At 46.6% G+C, this 25,650-nt stretch overlaps 1 protein-coding gene across 4 annotated transcripts in view; it reads right to left on the reverse strand.

Annotated features, from left to right (window-relative positions):
• nme9 (NME/NM23 family member 9) overlaps positions 1-25,650 on the reverse strand; it is a 99,174-nt gene that overhangs the window by 65,808 nt on the left and 7,716 nt on the right. For 3 of the 4 annotated variants that reach the window (XM_038788251.1, XM_038788246.1, XM_038788239.1), the window contains exon 2: positions 22,933-22,976. In XM_038788251.1, coding sequence (XP_038644179.1) covers positions 22,933-22,965 — 33 coding nt within the window. In that variant the 5' untranslated portion in view covers positions 22,966-22,976. Of the gene's footprint in view, positions 1-6,691; positions 6,846-22,932; positions 22,977-25,650 lie in introns of those variants that run through there. The other variant, XM_038788249.1, reaches the window with a different exon arrangement.

The following is a 25,650-nucleotide window of genomic DNA, read 5'->3' on the forward strand; positions in this document are numbered from 1 at the left end:
TTAACAAGGCCCCATGGGCTTCACGCCACAAATGAAGGCTCGCAGCCGATTTGCCGGGACCGCGCTCACCAACCCTCACTAACAAGGTTGAGTCGCACTTGGCTCAGCCAATCCCAATCAGCTCGCAGCCATGAAGCCGAGGCAACCGGCCTCACGATTCGGCGATGCAAACCTGGGGAGGCACCTAGCTGCGGTGGAGGATAGGAGGGATGTCCTGTTCCACCGAGGATCCCGGAGTGCCATCTGGTGCTAAGTGGCAGCGGCCATAAACTCGGGCAGCATGACCAGGAGGTCTGGCATCCAGTGCCATTAGAAGGCCAATGGCCTACGCCGGGCGCACGGGTGACGGGTGAGTTGACTGCCACCCAGGAACCATCCCACCCCCCCCAATGTGACCAGCTACCCTCCCAACCATTTATCTGCCCCCAACCCACCCTTCACACTCTCCTCCCTTCACCCCATCCCTCTCTTCACACCGCCCCCTACCCTCTAGCATTGTGACCCACACGTGTGGCTAATGAAGCTCTCTCTCTGTCTTGCAGAAGAAGCCGGGAGAAGGCCTTTATTGGGACTGGGTCCAACTTCGTGGAACGGGCCCTTGAGGTGACGGGATTGGCCAAGGACAGAGTGGTCAACAATGCGGAGGTCGCCGCATGCCGCAATGGTGAGGATCCACCGAGGTCCACCTGGATGTCACACGTGAGTTGTTAATGCCTTCCAGATTGACCCATCCCTCCCACTGACCACATGTTCATTCTCCCGCAGGTCCTCCAGCCGATGGCACGGCCCATCCGGGGTGGCCACAATCCTCCACCTCCCGTGAGACCACCTTGGAGAAGAGATCCAAGGTCCAAGGATGTCACATTCGATGCGTCACAGCTGTCATGCCCACACTCCACCAGCACAATATACGCACCTTGGTGGGAAATAATAGTAGACAGGCTTCTGGGACACAATCTGGTGAGCACCACATAGTTGCAGATGCACATCAGGAGCAGGCAGGAACTCCCAGGTGAGACGGCAGTCGGAGGGTTGTTGGATCCCAAGACCCAGCTGGGTCCCAGTCAGATGTTGAGCTTTTGGAACAGGTTAACCCGGAGCTGATGGAGACGTTGGGGTGGGGCCGGGACCATCAGAGGGAGATGTCAGCGACACACCAGACAATCCATAGCCTACTAGAGGAGTCCCAGAGGCTAAGAGCACAAGAGATAGGGGCAACAATAAGTGGCAACTAAGATGGCGACCGCAGTGGAGAGCCTGGTGCACAACGTAAACAGCATTAGTAAAGGAGTCCAAGATGTGGACCAATCCCATGCCCCTTCCCCCCCCCCAGACATGCTCCACCCCTCATATCCTCCAAAGCACACCCGGCCATGGACATGTGCCCGGGGCTGGGGCCCATCCCCTGGGTGTTCGGAGGTTGGCCGCTGTGTCTGTGGTGTTTCCTTGCACAGTGTTCCTGCATCAAGGTGTGATTGGGATGCAGGGCAATGATTCCCACTTGCTACATGGCCCACCTACCCACGGGGATCCACCCGGGATGTGTGATGTGCTCACTTAACCACAATTCCAATTCTCTATTTGTGACAGCCAGAGGCGTCGGTAGTCGGTTATGGGTGGTCAGTATCATAGAGTTATAGAATTTACAGTGCAGAAGGAGGCCATTCGGCCCATCGAGTCTGCACCAGCGCTTGGAAAGAGCACCCTATCCAAGGTCAACACCTCCACCCTATCCCCATAACCCAGTAACCCCACCCAACACTAAGTGCAATTTTGGACACTACGGGCAATTTATCATGGCCAATCCACCTAACCTGCACATCTTTGGACTGTGGGAGGAAACCAGAGCACCCGGAGGAAACCCACGCACACACTGGGAGGATGTGCAGACTCCGCACAGACAGTGACCCAAGCCTTAATCGAACCTCGGACCCTGGAGCTGTGAAGCAATTGTGCGATCCACAATGCTACCGTGCTGCCCCTGTATGGCAGACAGGCTGGGGCTAAGGTTACCCTGGTATGAGAACACAGATCCCAAGCCAGGCGGGCCCCCCACTCCCCAGCCTTGATGCCCCTAGCCCCCCCATGGCGGCCCACTCCAACCAGGGATGCACCCCCCCATCCCGTTTCCCCCCCCCCCCCCCCCCACACCCCCGAGAACAGGGGCAGCACACCCAGTGCCCAGGGCTCTTTGCCCATCGAAGATGGCTGCTTGCTTACCTCGGCTCGCTCCAGCAGCCCATCCTCCAGGTTCACGTTTTTCAAAAGGAGTACAGGTCGACGCCAGCGTGAGTACTTTCTGGGGAGGCCGTTGCATCACGGGAGGCCGTTGCATCACGGGAGGCCGTTAGACATGGGGTGGCTCCCGTTAATTGTACAGAAATAGGGCTTAAGTAGTGATAATTGGTGTCATGATATCCACTCATGTATATCATGAGATGCAGACAGGCAGTGATTGATACACAGGATAACCAATGAACACACACGATACAGAGCAACCAATCACCAGACAGGACACCACCACTATAAAGCCCACAGGGCATTAAGGCTCTCTCACAGGACACGGCTAGGGAGATAGTCACAGTGCACAGGCCAATGAACATCATCACCATGTGATAGAGAGCTAGTCTGGTCAAGCCAGTAGGAGGTTATCAGTTAGGTTAATAGAGTGTCAACCCACAGTAGATTATGTACAGCAATCAACAGGTTCAATAAAACAGTGTTGGACCATCTCCTGTGTCAGAAGCCTGTTTCCTGTTTTACTGCACCCAGTTGCAATCGATGTTAGACCAACACAGATAACACATCATGGTAGCAGAGAGCTATTAACTCGAACGAACCTACCTCAAGTGAATTTGCAACAACCAGCACGCAGCCATCCAGCGGCATGGAAAAGATCCAACCTCCTCCGGAACTCCGGATCTCCGGCAACCTCGGCGCCAACTGGAAAGTCTTCAAACAGAAGTTCCTCCTGTATATCGAGGCCTCCGACCTCGATGCAGCATCGGATGCCCGAAAGATCGCACTGTTCCTGTCGACTGCGGGGGACCACGCCATCCACATCTATAACTCGCTCACGTTTGTCGATGGCGAAGACAAAACGAAGTTCAAGACGGTTCTGCTGAAATTCGACAACCACTGCGAAATTGAGGTGAATGAGAGCTTTAAACGGTACATCTTCCAACAGAGGCTTCAGGGTAAGGATGAACCTTTTCAGTCCTTCTTGACCCATGTCCGCATCCTAGCGCAGTCATGTAATTATGACTCGATGGCTGATTCCATGATCCGGGATCAGATCGCTTTCGGCGTCCAGTCCCGACTCCCTGCGGGAGCAGCTCCTCAAAATCAAACAGTTGACCCTCTCCGTCTCCGTCGTCCATGAGTATGCCAGGAATCGTTACTCCCGCATCAGGGCGGCAGAAAATGCAAAACTAGTCTCCCATGGGGCAGAAAGGGTGCAGGCCACAGCAAAAATGCAAGGCCTGTGCATCGAGGAGAGTGGCCGTTTCATGCGCTTTTCCCGAGTCCCTACGCATGCGCGCCACGACCGGGTGGACGACGAGGCCGAAGACCCCGATGCGCATGTGCGAAAGTTGGCCAACCGCACTGCGCATACGCGATGGCGCATGGAATGCGCTTACGTCAGTGTCATGACGTGTCCAAATTGTGGCTCCGCCCATTTAAAGTGGTAATGTCCAGCCAAAGGAAGGCCATGTCTACAGTGTGGAAAGCCTGGGCATTGCGCGGCCTTATGCAGGTCCGTTCCACCGACCGATCTGGCAGCGATCCCACCTGTCCACAAGGTCACCGAGATGGCAGCCATCCCGCCTGTCCAGGTGCCGGCATCCCCCCCTCCACCTCTGTGGTGATCGACAAGAATTAGTCGCCCACCACAAAGACTGAATCTATAGACTTAAATCTTGTAAATTTTGTTCAGTTTGCTCTGTATCTGCACGATAGACACCTTCCCATTAACATACGTTCATTCATTCCCCACTTGTACATAGTTATTCATGCATATACAGCCATGACTCCAAAATTTATTTTAAAAGGGGGAGATGTCATAATATCCGCTCATGTATATCATGAAATGCAGACAGGCAGTGATTGACACACAGGATAACCAATGAACAGACACGACACAGAACAACCAATCACCAGACAGGACACCACCACTATAAAGCCCACAGGGCATTAAGGCTCTCTCTCTCTCACAGGACACGGCTTTGGAGATAATCGCAGTGCACAGGCCAATGAACGTCATCACCATGTGATAGAGAGCTAGTCTGGTCAAGCCAGTAGGAGGTTATCAGTTAGGTTAATAGAGTGTCAGCCCACAGCAGATTATGTACAGCAATCAACAGGTTCAATAAAACAGTGTTGGACCATCTCCTGTGTCGGAAGCCTGTTTCTCGTTTTACTGCATCCAGTTGCAGTCGATGTTATACCAACACAGATAACACATCAATTGGTTTCTTCCCACGCTAAGGCGAGATTCTGATTTTGCCTACAGGAGCGGGTCGGTTGCAACGCAAACTGTTTAGTGCCTGGCGCAGATCTCATTTTCCACCTCTCCCACCATTCACCGGCCTCATCCTGCTCGAGCGGGAGCGCAATGAGGCAGGAGAACCGTGTCACATGTCTTTCTGTTGTTCAAATATTTATCTGAGCTTTTCTTAAAATACATCTCAGAAGGGAGCACTAGTAGACACTGGTGGCAGCTAGGGACAGCTGTGGAAAGTCCACGTCATGAGGTGAAGAACCAACTCCAAGTTCTGCGCAGCTGGACACCATTGCTGAACCCGAGGAACCATTGAGAAAGAGAATGCTGAAGGTGCATCTGCAACTTTAAGACAGGGACTAGATGTGCCACACATACTCTCCACAATAATGGAAAGGGTGGAAGAGGTCAATTCAACCGCTTGTAGATCTGGCCTATAACTCTGAGCACGTATGCCGTGATGGCTGATATCTTGTTCATGGTGTTACAACTATGTCACTGATCTTCAGCAAGATTCTGCTGCAGAAGGTAGGAGTGATGTGACAACCAGGACCCCACCCACTGCCTCGTCTCTCAATGGTCAAGTCTGGCCCTGCTAAAATGTAGAATGAGCAGCCTTTCGGGGACCCTCAAGGGCTCCAAACCTGAGAGGGTGTCAACCAAGAGCAGCTCAGCAATCAAATTAAAGATCCGAAGAACCCGTCTCTACCTCTGCTGACAGTACACAGGGTGAACCACACAGAAACAGTCGGAAGTACAAGTTAAAATAAATGTAATTCACCAAGGCTATGCTCATGGGTGTTGGATAAAATGCTGTGTTGCTGTTAAGTTTCCTTTCGAATAACATATAAAATGTGTGGATTAACGTCCATATCTTGCTCAATATTGCACCACAGGTGCCCACTCCCTTTTCACTAGTTTCATACTAAGTGCCAATTGACAACGGGTCCAATTGGTCAGATATGCAATATATGTTTATGTGGTTGAAGGACTATTTTAAATCTGGCACCAGCGGACTGAAGGGTTACAGTTCTTTTTTTCCTCTAGGTTACCACTTTCTGATCTTTTGAGCCAAGAAAGCAACCTCAGGATCTCAAAGTGTGATTAAACCTGGCATCCTCCACCTCCTCTAATCCATCTCTGCTGCACAACGTTGTGGAGGATGTAGCTGTCACGTCTCTAACAAGGCTGATGACTTTTTTGAAAGAAAGGAATCCCCGTAACATCAATGGAAAGAAAATTAATGGACAAGATTTTACTTTTTAAAACTATTGCTGCAACAATAGAACTCAAATCAACATTCCTTCACTATAGCCGGGGCAAAATACTGGAATTTCCTCCCTAACAGCACAGTGGGTGTACCTACACCTCCGGGACTGCAGCAGTTCAAGAAAGCAACTCACCACTGCCTTCTGAAGGGCAACTATGATGGGCAATAAATGTTGACCTAAAAAGCAACGCCCACATCCCGTGAATTAATTTTTTAAAATCGTAACTCAAACATTAATTAACAGGCAAATGATACTTCAAACAGAAAAGTACATTTAAATACTTGATGCATCAAAGATACACCTCATGTAGTTACAAGAACTCGCATCACTTCCTGTACAAATGTGTCACCACCTCAATCTCTCACTTTTCCCACTCTGTGGATGTGGCACTCGAGTCACTTTCACCCGCAGCCATATTCTGTCTGAGGTCATTAAAACCTGTTAACACTGACCAGGCGCATATCTACATCGCTCTCATTCAGATCTCACTGGCGTAGCTTTTCAAAGTTCATTTTCAACCATCCAGCCAACGCACAAACCAATGCATGCATTGCAACAGTTGTACATTCCTTTCTGGTGCAAAAACACAACAAGAAAAGCAGCCCAACCAAGGCTTATAAAATAAATTAAGAATGCAATTAGATCCAAAGAGGTGTCAAACAAAGTTGTTAGAAAAAGTAGTAAACTGTGGATTGGGAGCAGTTTAGAATTCTGCAAAGGAGGACAAAGAGATTGATTAATAGGGGAAAAATAGAGTATGAGAGTAAACTTGCAAGGAACATATAAGTGGATTGTAAAAGTTTTTATAAATATATAAAAATAAAAAAGATTAATGAAGACAAATGTCCCTCCTTTGCAGTCAGAAATGGGAGAATTTATAATAGAGAATAAGGAAATGGCAGAGTAATGAAACATCTACCTCAGGTCTGTCTTCATGGATGAAGACTCAAATAGCTTCCCAGAAATGCGAAGGAATGAAGTTCTAGTGAGAAGGAGGAATTGACCGTAATTAGTATTGCAAAAAAAAATCTTCACTGCTTTTATAAGCTGATTTCTACGAACCCCAGCTAATGCTCCTCCGCTCACTAGCTGGGGAGCTTGTATTCCATGAGTCCCTTGTGGAGATCAATTGTGGTGTACCTGTGGATCACATGATGTAGCACTGAGAATGACCCCACTGCCTAATGGCACTCTTTTCTTTTAGTCCCCCGGCAGGGAATGCATCCCATCAGGGAATGCACCCCAAGGCCATACTCAGTGTCACTTCCTGCACTGAGGAACTCCAACAAACAGGGCTCTTCAACATAAGAAGAGGTCCCGATCTCTCAACCCCCCTGACGCAACCCCCGGACCCTCCCAGGCCTGAACTCGCCAAAAGAGAGTCATCGAGCTTGTTAGAATGCTGAGTAAATCCTTTGTCTGTTCTGTGTTTCCTTTTTAATTCCATGCCTGTTGACTGCCTTTATCCTACAGCCTTCTAGTTATACACTTTAGACAAATTGAAACACCCTGGTCAAATGAACTAGACCAGGACTTCCCTTTAAGTTCTGTGGCAGAGCCCGTGGAGTCAGTTGCTTGTTATTGGTTGAGTCATTCAGAATCTTCCGGAAGAAAGATGGGTCATGTGAAGAGCTCCATTTTGTCCTGAGTTCTGTGTGAAGAGACAGGCAGGAAGCAGCTGGAAGACACTCGTTCTTGCTCCCTCTCTCTGCCAGGTGATTTAAAAGGCTCCCATCCAGACCTGTGAAGGCATTCCTATTTAAAAGACACAGGCAGCAGTTAGATCTGGGAACGGAACTTCTGAAGTGACAGACTGCAAGTAATTTCTCACCAGGTCTTTAATACTTTAATCCTCCATTTGAATGGCTGGGAAATGCCCAAACAAATGCCTAATACAGCTGACATTTCTGCACAGAGATCAAACTTACAGAAAAGTCTGTAAAATTCTCAGGTATAAAGCTCCAGTAATATCTCCGGGAGATGGAGTTGCCATCTGGTGGTCGAAGGAGAGAATTGCACCGGCTTGACTCTCCTGTGTCAGGATCCATCTGGTAGTCGAAGTACAGAATTGCATCGACCTGAATCTCTTGTATCATTCCTTTCCCCAGAGGGTCGTATTCGAAGAAGACCAGGGCATACAGAGGCCACATCCGCAGCAGCGACGATTCAGCTCAAACCTTTTCCTTCAATTCCTGTTACTTTACTTCTTCCCCTACTCCCTTACTGAGTGCCTGTGTTGTATGTATCTGGGTGCAAGGTGAGACGGGGTTTTGAGAATAGGTAAACTAGTGGACCATTATTCCCATATTTCCTTTATATATTCATCTTTTACTCCTGTTTTAAATAACCAGTTTGTGAATGTTTTTCTTATAAATCTGGTGCCTGTAAGGAACTAAGGAAAGCACATGAATTATTGGTTAATTCACTTATGTTGAGACTCTGGGGTCTGTGAGGCTGGATCTGACCACGCACTCACCCAGGGTGTCGTAACAGACTCCCCCGCACTTCACCTCACATGGGCAGGGCACCCCTCGGCCCAATCCCCAGGTGGGAAAAATGCCAGCCTGGCACCCTGGCAGTGTCCCTGCCACTCTGGCAGTGACACCTGGGCACCCTAGTAGCGCCAGGCTGGCACCACGGTAGCACTGACATGGTGGCAATGCCAGTGTGCCACTCTGCTCAGAGGCCAACCACCCGGGCTTCCAAATGTCTCGGGACCCCTCTTGGTACCATTCCGCCTGGTCCCCGTTTGTGGTGACCAGTATTGAACGGCGCTCAGCTGGAGTCTCCTCAGCGAAGCCGACAGATGCCGGGTGGCCATTAGATCTGACACGAGCATGACTAAGTGGATTCTTAAACTCACTTAGCCTTGTGAGACTGGGTCCTGACCAGATTGCGACGTTCCGCGAGATCTGGTTAGATCCCACAAGGCATAACTGCCATCGGGAATCCCGGGCGAGGCCTCTCCCAGGATCTTCCGGCCACTTTGTGCCACAGATGCCGCCGGTAGATGGCGTCCACTGTTTTAATATAGTTGGGAGGACCCGGGGGGAACCCGTCACTGAATTCTTCCATAGGTTGTGGAAATTGTTGGAATGCTGAGAATTTAGTCCATCCCTGACCGAGACGCTATACAGTAGATTAGCGTGTGGAATAAATAATGTCACCACTCAAAAGAAGTTACTGGCAAAGACTAATTGAGAGCTGATAATGGCCTTTAACATAACCCTCTCCTTGGAGAACACAGACATCAAACCAGCTGACAAAGGAGGGGCCACCGTCATACTGAACAGAACGGACTACTGCAAAGATGTGTATCGACAACTCAACAACCAGGAACACTACAAACAGTTACCCGCAGATCTGACCAAGGAACACACCCGCCAACTCAACAGGCTGATCAAGACCTTGGATCCAGACCTTCAGAGCACCCTACGTGCTCTCATCCCACGTACTCCCCGCGTTGGTGATCTCTACTGCCTCCCGAAAATACACAAGGCCAACACACCAGGCCGTCCTATCGTATCAGGCAATGGGACCCTGTGTGAGAACCTCTCTGGCTACAGCGAGGGCATCTTGAAACCCATCGTACAAGGAACGTCCAGCTTCTGTCACGACACGACAGACTTCTGACACAAACTCAGCACCCATGGACCAGTTGAACCAGGAACATTCCTCGGCACTCTACACCAGCATCTCCCATGATGACGGCATTGCTGCAACAGCCTCAGTACTCAACACCGACAACTGCCAATCTCCAGACGCAATTCTACAACTCATCCGCTTAATTTTGGATCACAACGTCTTCACCTTCGACAACAAGTTCTTCATCCAGACACACGGAACAGCCATGGGGACTAAATTCGCACCTCAATATGCCAACATCTTCATATACAAGTTTGAAGAAGACCTCCTCACCGCACAGGACCTTCAACCGACGTTATACACCAGATATATCAATGACATTTTTTTCCGTTGGACCCACGGCGAAGAATCACTAAAACTACGACACAATGACGTCAATAAGTTCCATCTCACCATCAGACTCACCATGGACTACTCTCCAGAATCAGTTGCATTCTTGGACACACTCATCTCCATCAAGGATGGTCACCTCAGCACTTTGCTTTACTGCAAGCCCCCTCACAATGCTCCACTTCTCCAGCTTGCACCCTAAACACATTAAAGAAGCCATCCCCTATGGACAAGCCCGCCGTATACACAGGATCTGCTCAGACGAGGAGCGTAACAGACATCTACAGACGCTGAAAGATGCCCTCGTACGAACGGGATATGACGCTCGACTCATCGATCGACAGTTCCAACGCTCCACAGCAAAAAACAGCACCGATCTCCTCAGAAGACAAACACGGGACACAACCGACAGTGTTCCCTTCGTCGTTCATTACTTCTCTGGAGTGGGGAAACTACGACATCTTCTTCGCAGCCTTCAGCACGTCATCGATGAAGATGAACATCTTGCCAAGGTCATCCCCACACCCCCACTACTTTCCTTCAAACAACCTCCAACCTCAAACAAACCATTGTTTGCAGCAAACTACTCAGCCTTCAGAACAGCGACCACGACACCACACAACCATACAATGGCAATCTCTGCAAAACGTGCCAGATCATCGACATGGATACCACCATTACACATGAGAACACAACCCACCAGGTACATACTCGTGCGACTTGGCCAATGTTGTCTACCTCATACGCTGCAGGAAAGGATGTCCCGAAGCGTGGTACATTGGCGAGACCATGCAGATGCTGCGACAACGGATGAACGGACATCATGCGACAATCGTTCTCCTTCCAGTTGAGGAACACTTCAGCAGTCAAGGGCATTCAGCCTCTGATTTCCGGGTAAGCGTTCTCCAAGTTGGCCTTCAGGACGCGCGACAACGCAAAATCGCCCAGCAGAAACTTATAGCCAAGTTCCGCACACATGAGTACGGCCTCAACCGGGACCTTAGATTCATGTTGCATTACATTCACCCCCACCATCTGGCCTGGGCTTGCGAGATTGACCAACTGTCCTGGCTTGAGACAATTCACACCTCTTTAACCTGGATCTGTAAAAACCTAATTACCTGCAAATGCTCACATTCAAAGCATTGTCTTGCATCTTTGACTTTGCCTATATATATGTTTCTGGAACATACCTCTTCATGCACATGAGGGAGGAGCAGTGCTCCAAAAGCTAGTGATTTGAAACAAACCTGTTGGACTTAAACCTGGTGTTGTAAGACCTCTTACTGTTCTTCGAGGATATAGAAACTGAGTGCTCATAGGTGATGATATGAAGGTCTGCCTTTCTGTTGTGGAGATGGCGTTATCACCTTGTCCTGATTTGATGGACATGCCGTTGCCCAACACAGATATGATTCTTTTGACGGATGGTTCTTCTTCCAAACCTTCCGATGATTTAACACTGACAGGCTATGCCACCGTTAACCACTTTGAGATTTTGGAAGCAGGAGCCCTTCCACCGGGGACGTCAGCCCAAGCGGAAGAGTTTTTTGCTTTTTCTCGAGTATGTATTCTAGCCCAAGATCGTACAGTTAATATTTATACCGATTTCCGTTACGCCTTTCAAGTGGTTCATGATTTTGGTGCACTCTTGCAACATCGAGGTTTCATTGCTACCTCTGGTAAACCCATCCAACATGCAGTCTTAATTACTAACCTTTTAAAGGCCATCCTCCTCCCAAGAGCAATTGCTGTTATCAAATGTGCGGCGCACACTACTGGCACTGATGACATATCAAAAGGCAATGCTGCTGAGGATGCAGCCGCCAAGAGGGCCGCTACATGCCGAGAACCCATGATCCCTCAAATGATGCAAAATACAACCTCCTCTATTCAGTTGGTAGAATTGATCCAAGTCCAAGGGCAGGCCCCTATTGAAGAACAAGGTAAGTGGCACAGGGCAGGATGCAGTCAGTGCGTCACTAATCTGTGGGTACACCCAACTGGTTGTATAGTCTGTCCTCGTAGTCTCCAACATGCCCTGGCCCATTTGGCACACGGCCAGGGGCATGTTGGAAAAGGAGGGATGAAACATCGGATCACTCAGCAATGGTTTGTGCCAGGGATAGCCACAGCAAAGGTTATTATGGGATACCAAATGTGTGCCCAATACAACAAAGGAAGAACTCCCACGGTATATGATCATTTACCTAATACAGAAGGGCCCTTTGATAATTTACAAACTGACTTTGTACATATACCACCAAAAGGAGGGTTAAAGTACCTCCTGGCCATTGTGGATATGTTTTCCAAATGGGTAGAGGCGTTCCCGGCAAGAAAAGTTGATGTTAGAAAAGTGGTAAAATGCTTGATGAAAGAAGTCATCCTTCGTTACGGAATACCTACAGCAGTAAATAGTGACAGAGGAACTCATTTCACAGGGAAACAAATAAAAGCCTTGGGAAGACCAATGCGGTTTGAGTGGAATCTGCATATTCTCTATCAGCCACAGTCCTTAGGAATGGTGGAAACGGCCAATGGGACGTTAAAGGCAACAGTGGCCAAGGTATGTCAAGAAACAAGACTTTAAGAAATCAGGTCAGCAGTGTCATAATATACACACAAGTATATGATGGTGCACAGACATATATTGATTGACACACAGGATGACCAATGAACACACAGAACACGGCAGCCAATCACCAGACAGGACATGGCAACAATAAAGCCAGAGTGCACTAGTTTTCCTGCTCTCTTGGGATGCAGCCTCTGAGACAGTCAGAGCCTGTGAGCAACAACTAGAGCATACACCATGTAGTAGTAAGACAGTCTGGTCAGTTAGCCTCAGGTCTCCAGTCAGCTCAGCATAGTGTCAACCCACAGTTAAAGTATGTTTAATAGTTAAGAGTTCAATAAAATAGAGTTGCATTTCATCAAGTGTTGGAAGCCTGTCTCTCTCACTGCTACAGTAAACGCAGTCCTCGCAGACCCAGCATACCCAACACATCAAGCAGAACTACTGGATTAAGTGCATTTGAAGTCTCATGGGAAGACCCATGTAAACGGAGACCAAACCTCTCTTGACCAAAGCCGAAACAGCACTAGTGTGGATTGATGAAAAGACATTGCAATATGCCCAGGCTATGTGTGAAGTGGCAAGGAAAATCCATGTACAGGTTACAGAGGCGCAACCTAGAACCAGAAAAGGTTCACTGCATCACTTTAAACCAGGCAATATGGTACATGTTAAGACTCTTAAAAAAGATTCTTTGACTCCCAGGTGGAAAGGCCCCTTCCAAGTGTTGTTGATAACAAGAATGGCAGTAAAGGTAGAAGGAAAGCCTGAATGGATCCATGGGACAAGGTGCAAATTGGAAACCCCTCCATCGGGTCATACTGAAGCCAATTCTGGTCAAGCACAAAGCCCAAGGAACCAGGAAGTGTAATGAAGGCTAAAAAGGAACCACTGATGCTAGGATTTGTATTGTATTTAAGTTTTGTTACAATAGTGCAGAGTTCCTATGCAAAGCATGCAATAGTTAAAAATTATTTCCTAGCCTTGCCCGTATGAATATGCAAGGGTAACAAATACCTCCTCCTGCTGGGTTTACACTGATATTCCTTATCGAGTAGACAATGGAATTCCCTTATGGGCTATTCCTTTCAATGAAACAGAGATGCAAAATGCCTTTTAGTTTATCAATGTGTCATGAGAATGTCACTTTAATAAATGCTTGTCTGCTCATGTTACAGCAGTGATGTCAGAGTGTGGGTGGAGCTGAGCTCTGGCTCTGCTTTTTAGTTTCACTTTGAGAAAAGCTTGGGTGGGTCTGTGTTTTTTCGGTTTTGCTTAAGTGTTGGAGTACAGCCAGCCACAGAAGATGTAATGTTGTTCTCTCTGCCATGTAAAGACTATCTCTTGATCTTTTGGTGAATTCAGAGTGATAACTGCTCTCAGTAGTGAATTTAAACCTGATGTGCTTCTGTTAAAAGGTTTTTTTATGGATGTCAAAAGGAAAGCTTAAGGATTACTTAGTGTTGTATTCTTTGGGGGTTGTATTCGAATTGATGGTTGCTAAGATCTTCACTGTATGTTTTAAAAAGGTTAACTTGAGTTCATAGAATAAACATTGTTTTGCTTTAAAAAATACTTTTCGATTTCTGCTGTACCACACCTGTAGATTGGGCCGTGTGCTCCCCATACCACAATCTAATACAAGTTGTGGGTTAGGTGAGCTCCATGATACACTTTGGGGTTCTCTAAACCCTGGCCCATAACAAATGCTACTGATCAAGATGCACTTGTAGATTCTAGCGGAAGAAATGTAAATAGAGAAAAGACAGGACTCACTTTGTTCAAGGGATGGTATGTGCCTCGATTTAACAGAACTTGGGGACTCCCAGGAAAACGTGAGCCACCCTCATCTTAAATTGTCTGATATTAGTACTGGCCCAAATTCTTCAGAATTTTATTGTAATTTCCAGGGAAATGGTACATACTTGCGGAATGGGTATAATGAAACAGGACAAGTATGTGTAGAAATGTCACAATAGCCCAACCTCCCTGAAACCTAAATGGAACCTTTTGGGTCTGTGGTTGCCAAGACTTCCTCCCACTTGGCAGAAAGTGCCTAGCACTCCATGGCCATGGAGGAAATGTTGCTTCCTCGCTTCTGTAGCCCCACACATGAGACAAATACCCACCTTAGAACATCATCCCACTGTACGGATATCCGAGTGAGAAATTGCTGAAGCCCAATGGTTTTGGATGATAGCCTTCCCAATTTATGACCCTGCCAAAGCAGCTCGCGAACTGATAAATAAGGCCTCTGCCCTGGAGAAATTGGCTAATGAAACAGCTCAGGCCCTCACTGAAGGACGCCAAGCATTGCAGGCAGTATCTGCTGAACTTGTGGCTGAGAAGACTATTGCCTTGCAAAATAGGATGGCCCGAGACTTCACATTAGCAGAGAAAGGAGGTACCTGTGCTCTAATGGGAAAAGAATGTTGCAATTGTATCCCGACTCCTCCAAAAATATTACCGATCTAGCAGCTCATATACAAAAAGAGGCCACAAAAATGAAAGAAATTGGAGCTGAGTTCCATAATTACAACCCTGGAGGAGGACGGTGGCCATTTGGAAACTGGTGGGTCCTCTTTGGTGCATTATGGCATCATTCTAGCCACAGTTGTTGGAGCCATAAAAGCGATATGAATCGTGTGTTTTCTCTTGCCCTCACGGCGAGTACAGAACCCTATCCTCCTATTATGCTAACCATGAAAGAAGCCAAATGATTATGATGAGCAAGAATATCTGAACATGAAACCTTATCCACAGGGATATGAACCTCCATTTCAAAATGAAAATATGTGAGTTGGTCTGACGACCAAAAAGGAGGGAACTGTGGAAGAAATTAGCTATACTATGCATGCTGGGATGCTTTACTTCTTTATTGACTATAATTGCAAAATGCTGATGCTTGCTGATCACATTGCTTGTTGACCACACTGCTTGTTAATCAAATTGCTTGTTAATCACATTGCTTGCTGATCACATTTTGCAACGGACACTCTTACTGTGAATGTACTAAAGGCCATACTGTACTTCACTCGGCAGAGACTCGGGAGCCAGCGCCTGGCTGCTGCCGAGCCTCTCCATGGTTCCACGTAAATAAAAATTCTCTATTGCCTCGAAGTCCGACTTGAATAATTATTCAACAAGATTGAGGATTTCTCGTTAACACTGTCATTGGAGAAAAGGTATTTAATCGCCTCCAGAGGCATCTTACCTTAGAGTTGGAGGATATCAGAGCTAGGTTATCCACCTATACGAGTGAACCTTTACAGATTATGCACCCATCGTTCCCATCCTTAAACCAGTTCCCATCCTGAAATCAGTCCGCCTCTATGGGGATTGTAAACTTGATCAACCAGATCTCAAAATTGGACAGGTACTCCTGTTTTGGTCATGAAACGTGTCGAGGTTTTATACGCCAAACTAGCAGATGGCTATAGGAAGAGGAGTAGGCCATTCAGCCTCTTGAGCCTGTTCCGCCATTCAATGAGATAATGGCCGATCTGTGGCCCAACTCCATGTACCTGCCTTAGGCCCACTCCCCTTAATATCTTTGCTTAACAAAACTCTGTGTATCTCAGAATTAAAATTAACAACTGATCTCGCATCAATTGCTGTTTGTGCAAAGAGTTCCAAACGTCTACCACTCTTTGTGTGTCGATGTGCTTCCTACCATCTCTCCTACTCTCCTATTTTTAGACTAAGCCCCTTCATTCCAGAATCTCGAAATAGTGAAATCAGTTTATCTCAATCTACCCTGTCTTTCCCTGTTAATATCTTGAAGACTTTGATCAGATCACCCCCTTAACCTTCTAAATTTGAGAGAAAATAGGCCTAATTTGTATACTCTCTCCTCAAGTGCACATATCATTCTTGTAAACCTACATTGCACTCCCTCCAAGTTCAAATTATCCTTTCTAAGGTGCAGTGCACAGATCAGCTCACAGTCCTCCAAGTGGGTTCTAACCAGGGTTCAGTAAAGCTGCAGGATCACATCTGCATCCTTATACTCCAGTCCTCTAGATATAAAGGCCAGCATTCCATTAGCTTTCTTGCTTACTTCCTGCACTTGCTCTCGGCATTTTAAATATCTATGTACCTGAACCCCCAGGTATTCTTGGACATCCACTGAATTAATTTCATGCCATCGAGAAAATACCCTGATCTATCCTTTTGTGGATAAAAACGGATAATCTTTGTATTCATTGAAATCCATTGGCCACAGTTTTTCTCATTCACCTAGTCTATCAATATCACTTTGTAATTTTATGCTGTCATCTACATTTTATGCTGCCACCCAACTTTGTGTCATCAGAAATTTTGGGTATATGACTTTCTATGCCATTATCCAAGTCGTTAATGAATAATGTAAACAATTGTGGCCCGAACACAGATCCCTGTGGGACACCACTAGTCACATCCTGCCAATATAAGTACCTACCCATTATCCCTTATTTCTGTCACCTGCCACTCTACCAATTTCCCGCCATGTCAGTAATTTTCCCTCAACAGAGCTGCCAAGACCCTCTGGACACACCGGCTCGGAGTCGCCGGTCGGTGCTGCGTGTGTCCGACCTTCTACCTTAGTTAACAGTCTCTTATGTGGGACTTTGGAAGTCTATATGAATAACATCCACAGACATTCCCCTGTCCACTAACTTAGTCACCTTTTCAAAAACTTCAATGTGGTTTATCAGGCATGACCTACCTGTCATGAATCCATGCCGGTTCTCCCTGATTAACTGAAAATTTTTGAGGTGTTGAGTTGCCCAATCCCTGATTACTCTCCAACAATTTCTCCACCACAGATGTTAGGCTAACTGGTCTGTAATTCCTTGGTATTCCCCTTTCACCTTACTTAAAAAGTGGAGTGACATAAGCAATTTTCTAATACTGAGGAACGACTCCTGATTATTGTTAGGGTATCTATAATGTGCTCCCTTACTTCCTTTAACACACTCGGTTGGAAACCATCAGGTTCTGGGGATTTGTCACTCTTTAGCTCCATTAATTTCCTCATAATCAATGTTTTGCTGACGTTAATTTTATTTAGTGTTTGTCCCTGATCCGTTATTAATGTCCTCAGGTCTTCCAGCAAGCTATCCTCCTTTTCTACTGTAAATACTGAGGCAAAGTCATTATTCAACATGGCTGCCATGTCCCCACAGTCACTGACAATATCCTCACTTCCAGTCTTTAATGGGCCAACATTTCTCCTGACCATCCATTTTCCCTTTAGTGCCTTTAAAACTTCTTATTGATTTTGATGTCCCTGCAAATTTCATTTCATAATCCCTCTTTGTAGCTCTTAGAAGCTACTTTGTGGTCCTTTGCTGGTCTTTATATCTTTCCCACTCAATAGGATCTGTGCTCTTTTTTGCATTTTTGTAAACCCTTTCTTTTAGTTTTATGCTGTCCCTTATCTTTTTTGTTGTCCATGGCTGTTTTTTTCTGCGTAGTGGAGCCTTTCCCTCTCAGGGGTATAAATTGGTTCTGAATTGCATTAATTGTTTCCTTAACAGTGTTTTTCAAGCTTGTTTTCCCGGGACCCACTTTTGCCAACTGGCCGACCTTCGGGACCACGCCAGCCAATCTTCGGGACCCATGCTTACCAACCTTCAGGATCCATGCCGGCCGAACTTCATTATCCATGACGACCAACCTTCGGGACATACACCACGTTCACTTACCCAGTCTACGCTGAGTCAAGGCAGTGTTTGAGACACTAAAGTTTTCTTGCACCTGGCAAGGGAGTTTTGCTGTTCTTAATCACTATCTGGTAGCCCCTGGTGCATTGAATATTTGTCAGCATTGAGTGAGGACAGGATCAAACATGCCTGTGATGTCCTCCTATCTATAAAAGTTCACCGTCAGAATCACACAGGAAGAATAGTTACTCATGAGTGATACTGGAGAGCCGCTAACACTTGTGAAGCTGCATTCATCGCTGTACACGGTAAACAAAGAAGCAAAGGAGGAAAACTGAGGAGAGGAGAACAAAGAAAAGATATCACTGGAGGAGAGCCATATTTGGTTCTTGTAAACAAAACAGCGATAAATCTCACGGTAGTGACAGTAAAATCTTGATCTTAAATGCAATTCAATTGCTTGATGCAAGTTTATTCAACTTCAAAGTACACTATTAGAAACAAGTTCACAAGTATTGATGAATGCTGACAGCACTAAAACTGACCCAATGATAACTGACAAACTAACTATTCTGGTTGTCATTAGTCAGATATAATGGACATTGAAAAAGGTTTTCTCAGATATTTATTATGTTCTCAAATATTCAACTGTGGGGCAGCACGGTAGCATAGTGGTTCGCACAATTGCTTCACAGCTCCAGGGTCCCAAGTTCGATTCCCGGCTTGGGTCACTATCTGTGCGGAGTCTGCACATTCTCCTCGTGTGTGCGTGGGGTTCCTTTGGGTGTTCCAGTATCCTCCCACAGTCCAAAGATGTGCAGGTTAGGTGCATTGGCCATGCTAAATTGCCCTTGATGTCCAAAATTGCCCTTAGGGTTGGGTTGGGTTGGGTGGAGTTACTAGGTTTTGGGGATAGGGTGGAGGTGTGGGCTTGGGTAAGATGCTCTTTCCAAGAGCCGGTGCAGACTCGATGGGACGAATGGCCTCCTTTGCACTGTAAATTCTATGATATGTGATCATTATGTGCGCATGTCTCCCCAACCAGAAGGCATGCTATTTCAGTCACTTCGTGGAGCCAGTTGTCTACAATAATGTGGCTTATGCTGCATTGTCAGCCCAATTCCCTCCCATTGAATGTACCTCTGTGGCATCACTGAGATACACACTGCTGGCCCCTCAGCAGTAACCACACTGCAAGAAGATCTGCAGAAGATTTTCAAGCTATTTGGCTGCATGGAGACATTGTCTCAGTTGTATTGCTGTTGACATCACCGAGAATACACGCGCGCGCACACACTCACATGCGGAATCCTGTCTAAGTTTGTGCTCACTCACCGAGGGCTCTGACATACTCTGACTCTAGGAATTGCTGTACTTGGCGGTGAGTTCTCTGATGATCTTCTAATTCACGAACAGACTCAAAAACAGCTTCTTCCCCACTGTCACCAGACTCCTAAATGACCTTCTTATTGACTGACCTCATTAACACTACACCCTGTATGCTTCAACCGATGCCAATGCTTATGTAGTTACATTGTACATCTTGTGTTGCCCTATTATGTATTCTCATGTATTTTCTTGTATTTTCTTGAATTTTGTTTAATTCCCTTTTCTTCCATGTACTGAATGATCTGTTGAGCTGCTTGCAGAAAAATGCTTTTCACTGTACCTGGGTACACGTGACAATAAACAAATCCAATCCAATCCCATGACGGGTTCTTTCTGCTGCAGTATGGCATCCCAGAGGTGGGGTATAGTCTCCTTGATATTGTTAACTGGACAACTGTACTTCATCGGGCCAAAGCACATGGGGGGTCCATGTCCAGGGGGGTGGAAATGCAGATGGACCATTTCTTTGGTCTTAGACGGACTGATCTCTTGGGCTGCAGCTTTGTTAAGGAGAGGGCGAAGAATCTGTCAAATGTTCTCATGGTTTTCAAAGTGAAGCCGCTGCCAGGAAGGGTGTGGTGGTGGTGGGCTGGGGGAGGAACTGCGAGGTTTACAAGAGCGACATTTTAAAATAACACCCATCTTAATATTACAGCTTCACTGGCACGATCGATCAGATGGCACAAGATTGAGGGAGTAGCTGCAATCAGTTTGAAAAAAATTCTGGAGCTTCTCTCTCCCCCTTCTTCTGTCAAATAATTGCTCCCTCTAGAGGACTGAACTGATATTTTAGGCAGGATTTTCCTTGCAAGCTTCTGAATGTTGCTGTTGGGAAACTCTGTTCGAGGCTGATGGACACCATGACCCGTAGCTCTGTAACCCTTCTGACACCCGCCCGCGATCTGATCTGCTCTTTGAAAATCCCTGCCTTAAAACATCCTCCACTGTTCTTCAGTTGTTTTACCCATCAGCATGTTTTCCCAGTTTACTGAAGGCAGTCTCCATCTCATCTCATTAAAGTCGGCCCTACCTAAATCTAAAATTCTAGTCGCTGATTTGTGCTTTTCACTTTCAAACATTACATTGAACTCGAACATGTTATGATCACTATTTGATAAATGTTCACGCACAATTAGGTCACTAATTAAATCTGACTTATTACTCATTACTAAACCCAATATTTCTTTTCCCCTTGTTGCATCCAGGATATATTGCTGTAGGAAATTATTCCTGGCACTCTCCAGAAATTCTGTACCTTTCTGACAGGTGCTTGTCTGCCTCTCCCAATCTGTGTTAAAGATAAAATCCCTCATTGATACTACTTTGCCTCTGTGATGCACTTGCCAATTTCTACTTTTAGTGGGATGGAAATTTTCAGAGATGGGAGGAGAAAGGAATTAGGACACCAGAACATTTGTTTCTTAGGGGTCGGTTTGCAGGATTGAAGGAGCTGGGAGCGAAGTATGGGCTGAAACAGGAGGAAATATTTAGATACATGAAGGTTTGAGACTTCGCTAGAAAGGAGATACAGAGCTTCCCGGTAGAGCTGGCCTCCACATTGCTGGAGGAGCTGCTGACGACAGGGGGAATGGAGAAGGGGGTCGGTTTATGGGGCTATTTTGGAAGAGGAGAAGACACCGCTGGATGGGATCAAGGCAAAGTGGGGGGAAGAGTTGCGAGAGGCTATGGATGAGGGCTTCTGGTGTGAGGTGCTCCGGAGGGTCAACACCTCAACCTCGTGCCGAGGTTGGGGCTGATACAGCTGAAGGTGGTATATAGAGTGCACCTCACAAGGGCGAGGATAAGCCGACTCTTTGAGGGGGTAGAAGATGTGTGTGAAATTTGCGGGCCAGGCCCCCGCAAACCACGTTCATATGTTTTGATCCTGTCCAAAGCTAGAGGAGTACTGGAAGGAGGAGCTAAGGGTAATCTCTAAAGTGGTGCACGTGAAACTGGACCCGGGCCCTCAGGAGGCCATATTTGGGGTGTCGAACCAGCTGGGGTTGGAACCGGGTGCGGAGTCAGATGTTGTAGCCTTCGCCTCATTGATCGCCCGAAGATGGATCTTGTTGGGATGGTGATCAACTTCTCCACCCTGTGCCCTGGTGTGGCGGGGGGACCTGCTGGAATTCTTGACTCTTGAGTAGGTCAAATTTGTACTGAGCGGAAGGATGGAGGGGTTTTACAATTCATGGGCGTTATCCATCATGCACTTTTGAGAATTGGATTACATCTAACATTGGCAGGGGGGGGGGGGGGGAGAATTGAGAGGGGTGGGGGGAGGGGGACTGTATGTGTTCATGGTGACTATTTGTGATTCCTGATTCCTTTTTGTTATTTGTTTATGTTAACATGTAGGCTACTGTTTGGGGGTTTGGTGGGAGGATGGGATTGTTTTTATTGATGTTGGGATTGACATTGCATTTGTTACTGATTATTGTTTATTATTGGTAGGTGTAAATTTGGGAGAAAATATGAAAAAGGAAGAGAATAAAAATTGTGCCTGTACTCCAAGGTGAAGGTCCAGGACAAAGTTCTCAGGAAGCACTGGGCCACATCAGAGCTTGGGAGCCTGCCCCTGGTATTGTCTTGCCTCTGACCCCAGTGGTGGCCCCTGCTGGCGCAGGGCTACCACTTGAAGAGGGCCCTATGCCCGTCTCTCCCAACTGTGAGGACTGGGGGTTTAGATATGGAGGCCGAGGAATTAGGAGTTCCCCTGATAACCAGTACCGAAGGAGAAGCGACCTCGGTGACCCTTAGGCGCTCCCTGCAGAAGCAAAGATTGCCAATCCGCTTCAAACCTCCTGATCTGCCTCCACCTGCAAGAGACTCAATGTTGAGTGTGAAGAGGCAGAGGAAACATCTTCGTTCTGGAAGCATCGAGAGTGACTTGACTGGGGAGGGATGTTATGACCACCATAAGAGCCACAGGGGGTCATTGATTGATCTACCTGTGGGGTTCCTGAGTTTCCCTATTGAGTTCCCATGAGGAACTATTCGGCGGGAGAGTTTAAACCTGCAGCCCAGGCTCAGACTGGACTCCCGAAGGTCCCCGGGCTGGGACACAAAAATTGTACGCAACAGCTGCAGTTATTTTCATTGTCCAAATAAACCGGAGCTTGCATGGAGCCTGGCCTTGCAGTTATTACAGCCTTTATATTCCAGTCTAGTGGGATCTGAACCCATGTACCCTGAGGGTGGACCACTGGGTTACCAACCCAATGACATTACCGCCACACCACGATCCCTCCAAGGTTACTGACACCCAAATAAAGTGTGTTCGGATTTGGTTTGAGAATTTTACGATTTTTACCTTTACACCTTCCCCCAACACATGCGTCACTGAGGATTAAAATTACCCCCATAGTCTTGCATTGATATCTTCACGTGCAGTTGAAAGAAATGTATAGAACTCTGTGACTCACACTGCTTGAAAAATGCATCAAACATTGGATTGAAATGAGTAATAAAAATCATCGGGAACAGTTTTACAATCTATGAAGCTATTAATTTTAAAAATTAGCAATAAAGAAAATGGAACTTTTCAATCTGTTTATTTATTTCCAAGCTTACCTGCAATGTTATTTCTTTCTTCTTTCCAGCCATGTGAACCTCAACTGATTAGAAAACAAATTGGCAATCAAATTAGTAAGATTCAATCTAACTTAATTGTCTCTTTATACTTGTCTTCAACCATAGCAGTATCATATCTGGCTAACATTACGATCACTTAAAATTACTAGGATACTGGACAGAAACTCCAATATTCAATTTAATTTGTGAGACTGAGGAAAGGATACTTCGCTCGAGGAGTGGTTCCACACACAAATAGGGATATGGTATATTAAAACAAACTTTATTATTGACACAGTATTAAACTAGCTTTAACATCATAGAAGAAATAGCTAATAATCATTAGTTAAACAAAAAAAATGAAACACTTTGAGTGGGATTCTCCATTGGGAAATCTGTGGGCATGAGTGCGATGCCAGCGAAATGGACAACATATATCTGAAATTCCTAATGATTAATCACACGAATGATTCTGATGAAAGGTCAATGAGCTGGCATATTAACTCCATTTCCCTCCACAGATGCCTCACAGCTGAGTTTTTCCGCCTATTTTTGTTCTTAATTCATACCTGTCCCACTGATAACGGAGCTGAGATGCTAAACTCTAGCATTATCCATGTTTTCCGGTATAACCAAAATCCCCAATTTACTTTCTGCAACATATTGTGGTGACATTGAAGAGAGACATTCAGCTGCATTCTACCAACCTGATCTGAGATTATTTGATGCAAAACTGTAGAATAAGGTTTAGTGCACATCCCACCCTTGCTCTAACTATTCTGGGAGTTTGATGTAACAGTATAAAAGGTGCTGTACTCTGCACCTCACCTGCCCCACACTCAATCTCTGAACACTTATTTTTGCCTGATGAAAAACTTGGGCCGGAATTCTCCCCTAAGCCTGCGCCGGAGTGGCTCCCGCTCCGCCGACAGGCGTGAACGGCCTTTGGCGGGCCGAAAGGCCTTCGTCGGCTGGCAGAGCCAGCGGCTGCTGATGTCATACCGGCGCATGCGCAGCGGAGGGGGTTCTCTTCCACCCCCACCATGGCGAAGACCATGGCGGGGCGGAAGAAAAAGAGTGCCCCCACGGCAGAGGCCCGCCTGCCGATCAGTGGGCCCCGATTGCGGGCCAGGCCACCGTGGGGGCACCCCCCGGGGCCAGATCGCCACGCGCCCCCACCCGAGGACCCCGGCGCCTGCCGTGCCGCCAATCCCGCCAGCACCAGACGTGCTTTCATTCCCGCCAGCGGGATTGGCCTGTCAGCAGTGGGACTTCGGCCCATCGCGGGCTGGAGAATCGGCGCGGGGGGCCCGCCGACCGGCGCAGCGCCATTCTATTCATGTATTTGTCAAGATTCCCCTTAAACGTCACTATCGTCCCTGCTTCCATCATGTCCTCCAGCAGTGAGTTCCAGGCACCCACTACTCTGTGCAAAAAACTTGCCTCATACAACTCCTCCTAACCTTGCCCCTCACACCTTAAACCTATGCCCCCTATTAATTGACCCCTCCAAACTGGGAAAAAGACTCTGACTATCCACTCTATCTATGCCCCTCATAATTTTGTAGACCTCTATCAGGTCGCCCCTCAACCTCCGTTGTTCCAGTGAGAACAAACCAAGTTTATTCAACCTCTCCTCATAGCTAATGCCCTCCATACCACGCAACATCCTGGTAAATCTCTAAAGTCTCCACATCCTTCTGGTAGTGCGGCGACCAGAATTGAACACTATACTCCAAGTGTGGCCTAACTAAGGTTCTATACAGCTACAACATGACTTGCCAATTTTTATACTCAATCCCCAGGTCAATTAAGGTAAGCATGCCGTATGCTTTCTCGACGACTTTCTCCACCTGTGTTGCCCCTTTCAGTGACCTGTGGGCCTGTACACCTATATCTCTCTGACTGTCAATACTCTTGAGGTTTCTACCATTCACTGTATATTCCCTACCTGTATTAGACCTTCCAAAATGCATTACCTCTGGATAAGATGTCTGGTATGAGATGTGCATTGGCTAGGACAAGCTGCCAAAGTATACTTAAGGGGTTGACGGTGGATAGTCAATGACAGATATTTAAAGAACACATGAATGGACTTCCACAATTGTAGATCCCTGTCTGGCACAAGAGTAAGATGGGGAAGGTGGCTCAAACATGGCTCACAAGGGAAATCAGGAATAGTCTTAAAGTCAAAGATGAGGAAAATAAATTGGCCAGGAAAAGCAGCAAGTCAGAGGACTGGGAGAAATCTCAAATTCAGCAGAGGAGGACAAAGGGTTTAATTCGGAAGGGGGAAATAGAATAAAATAGAATACAAGAGTAAGCTTGCAGAAAACATAAAACTGACTGTAAAAGCTTCTATAGATATATGAAGTGAAAAAGACAAATGTAGGTCTCTTACAGTTAGAATCAGGTGAATTCATAATGGTCAACAAATAGATGGCAGGCTAGTTGAACAATTACTTTGAATCTGTCTTCACTAAGGAAGACATAAATAACCTTCTGGAAATATTAGGGGACAGAGGGTCTAAAATGATGGAAATCCTCATTATTCAGGAAATCTATCAGGGAAATTGTTATGATTAAAACTCAATAAGACCCAGGGTCTGATGCTCTGCATCCCAGTGTACTTAAGGAAGTGATCCTTGAAATAGTGGGCGAATTGGTGATAATATCCCAGCATTCTATAGACTCTGGATGAGCTCCAATGCATTGGAG

This window comes from Scyliorhinus canicula, chromosome 2 (genome assembly GCF_902713615.1).
Source record: "Scyliorhinus canicula chromosome 2, sScyCan1.1, whole genome shotgun sequence".
In the NCBI taxonomy this organism is placed as follows: Eukaryota; Metazoa; Chordata; class Chondrichthyes; order Carcharhiniformes; family Scyliorhinidae; genus Scyliorhinus; species Scyliorhinus canicula.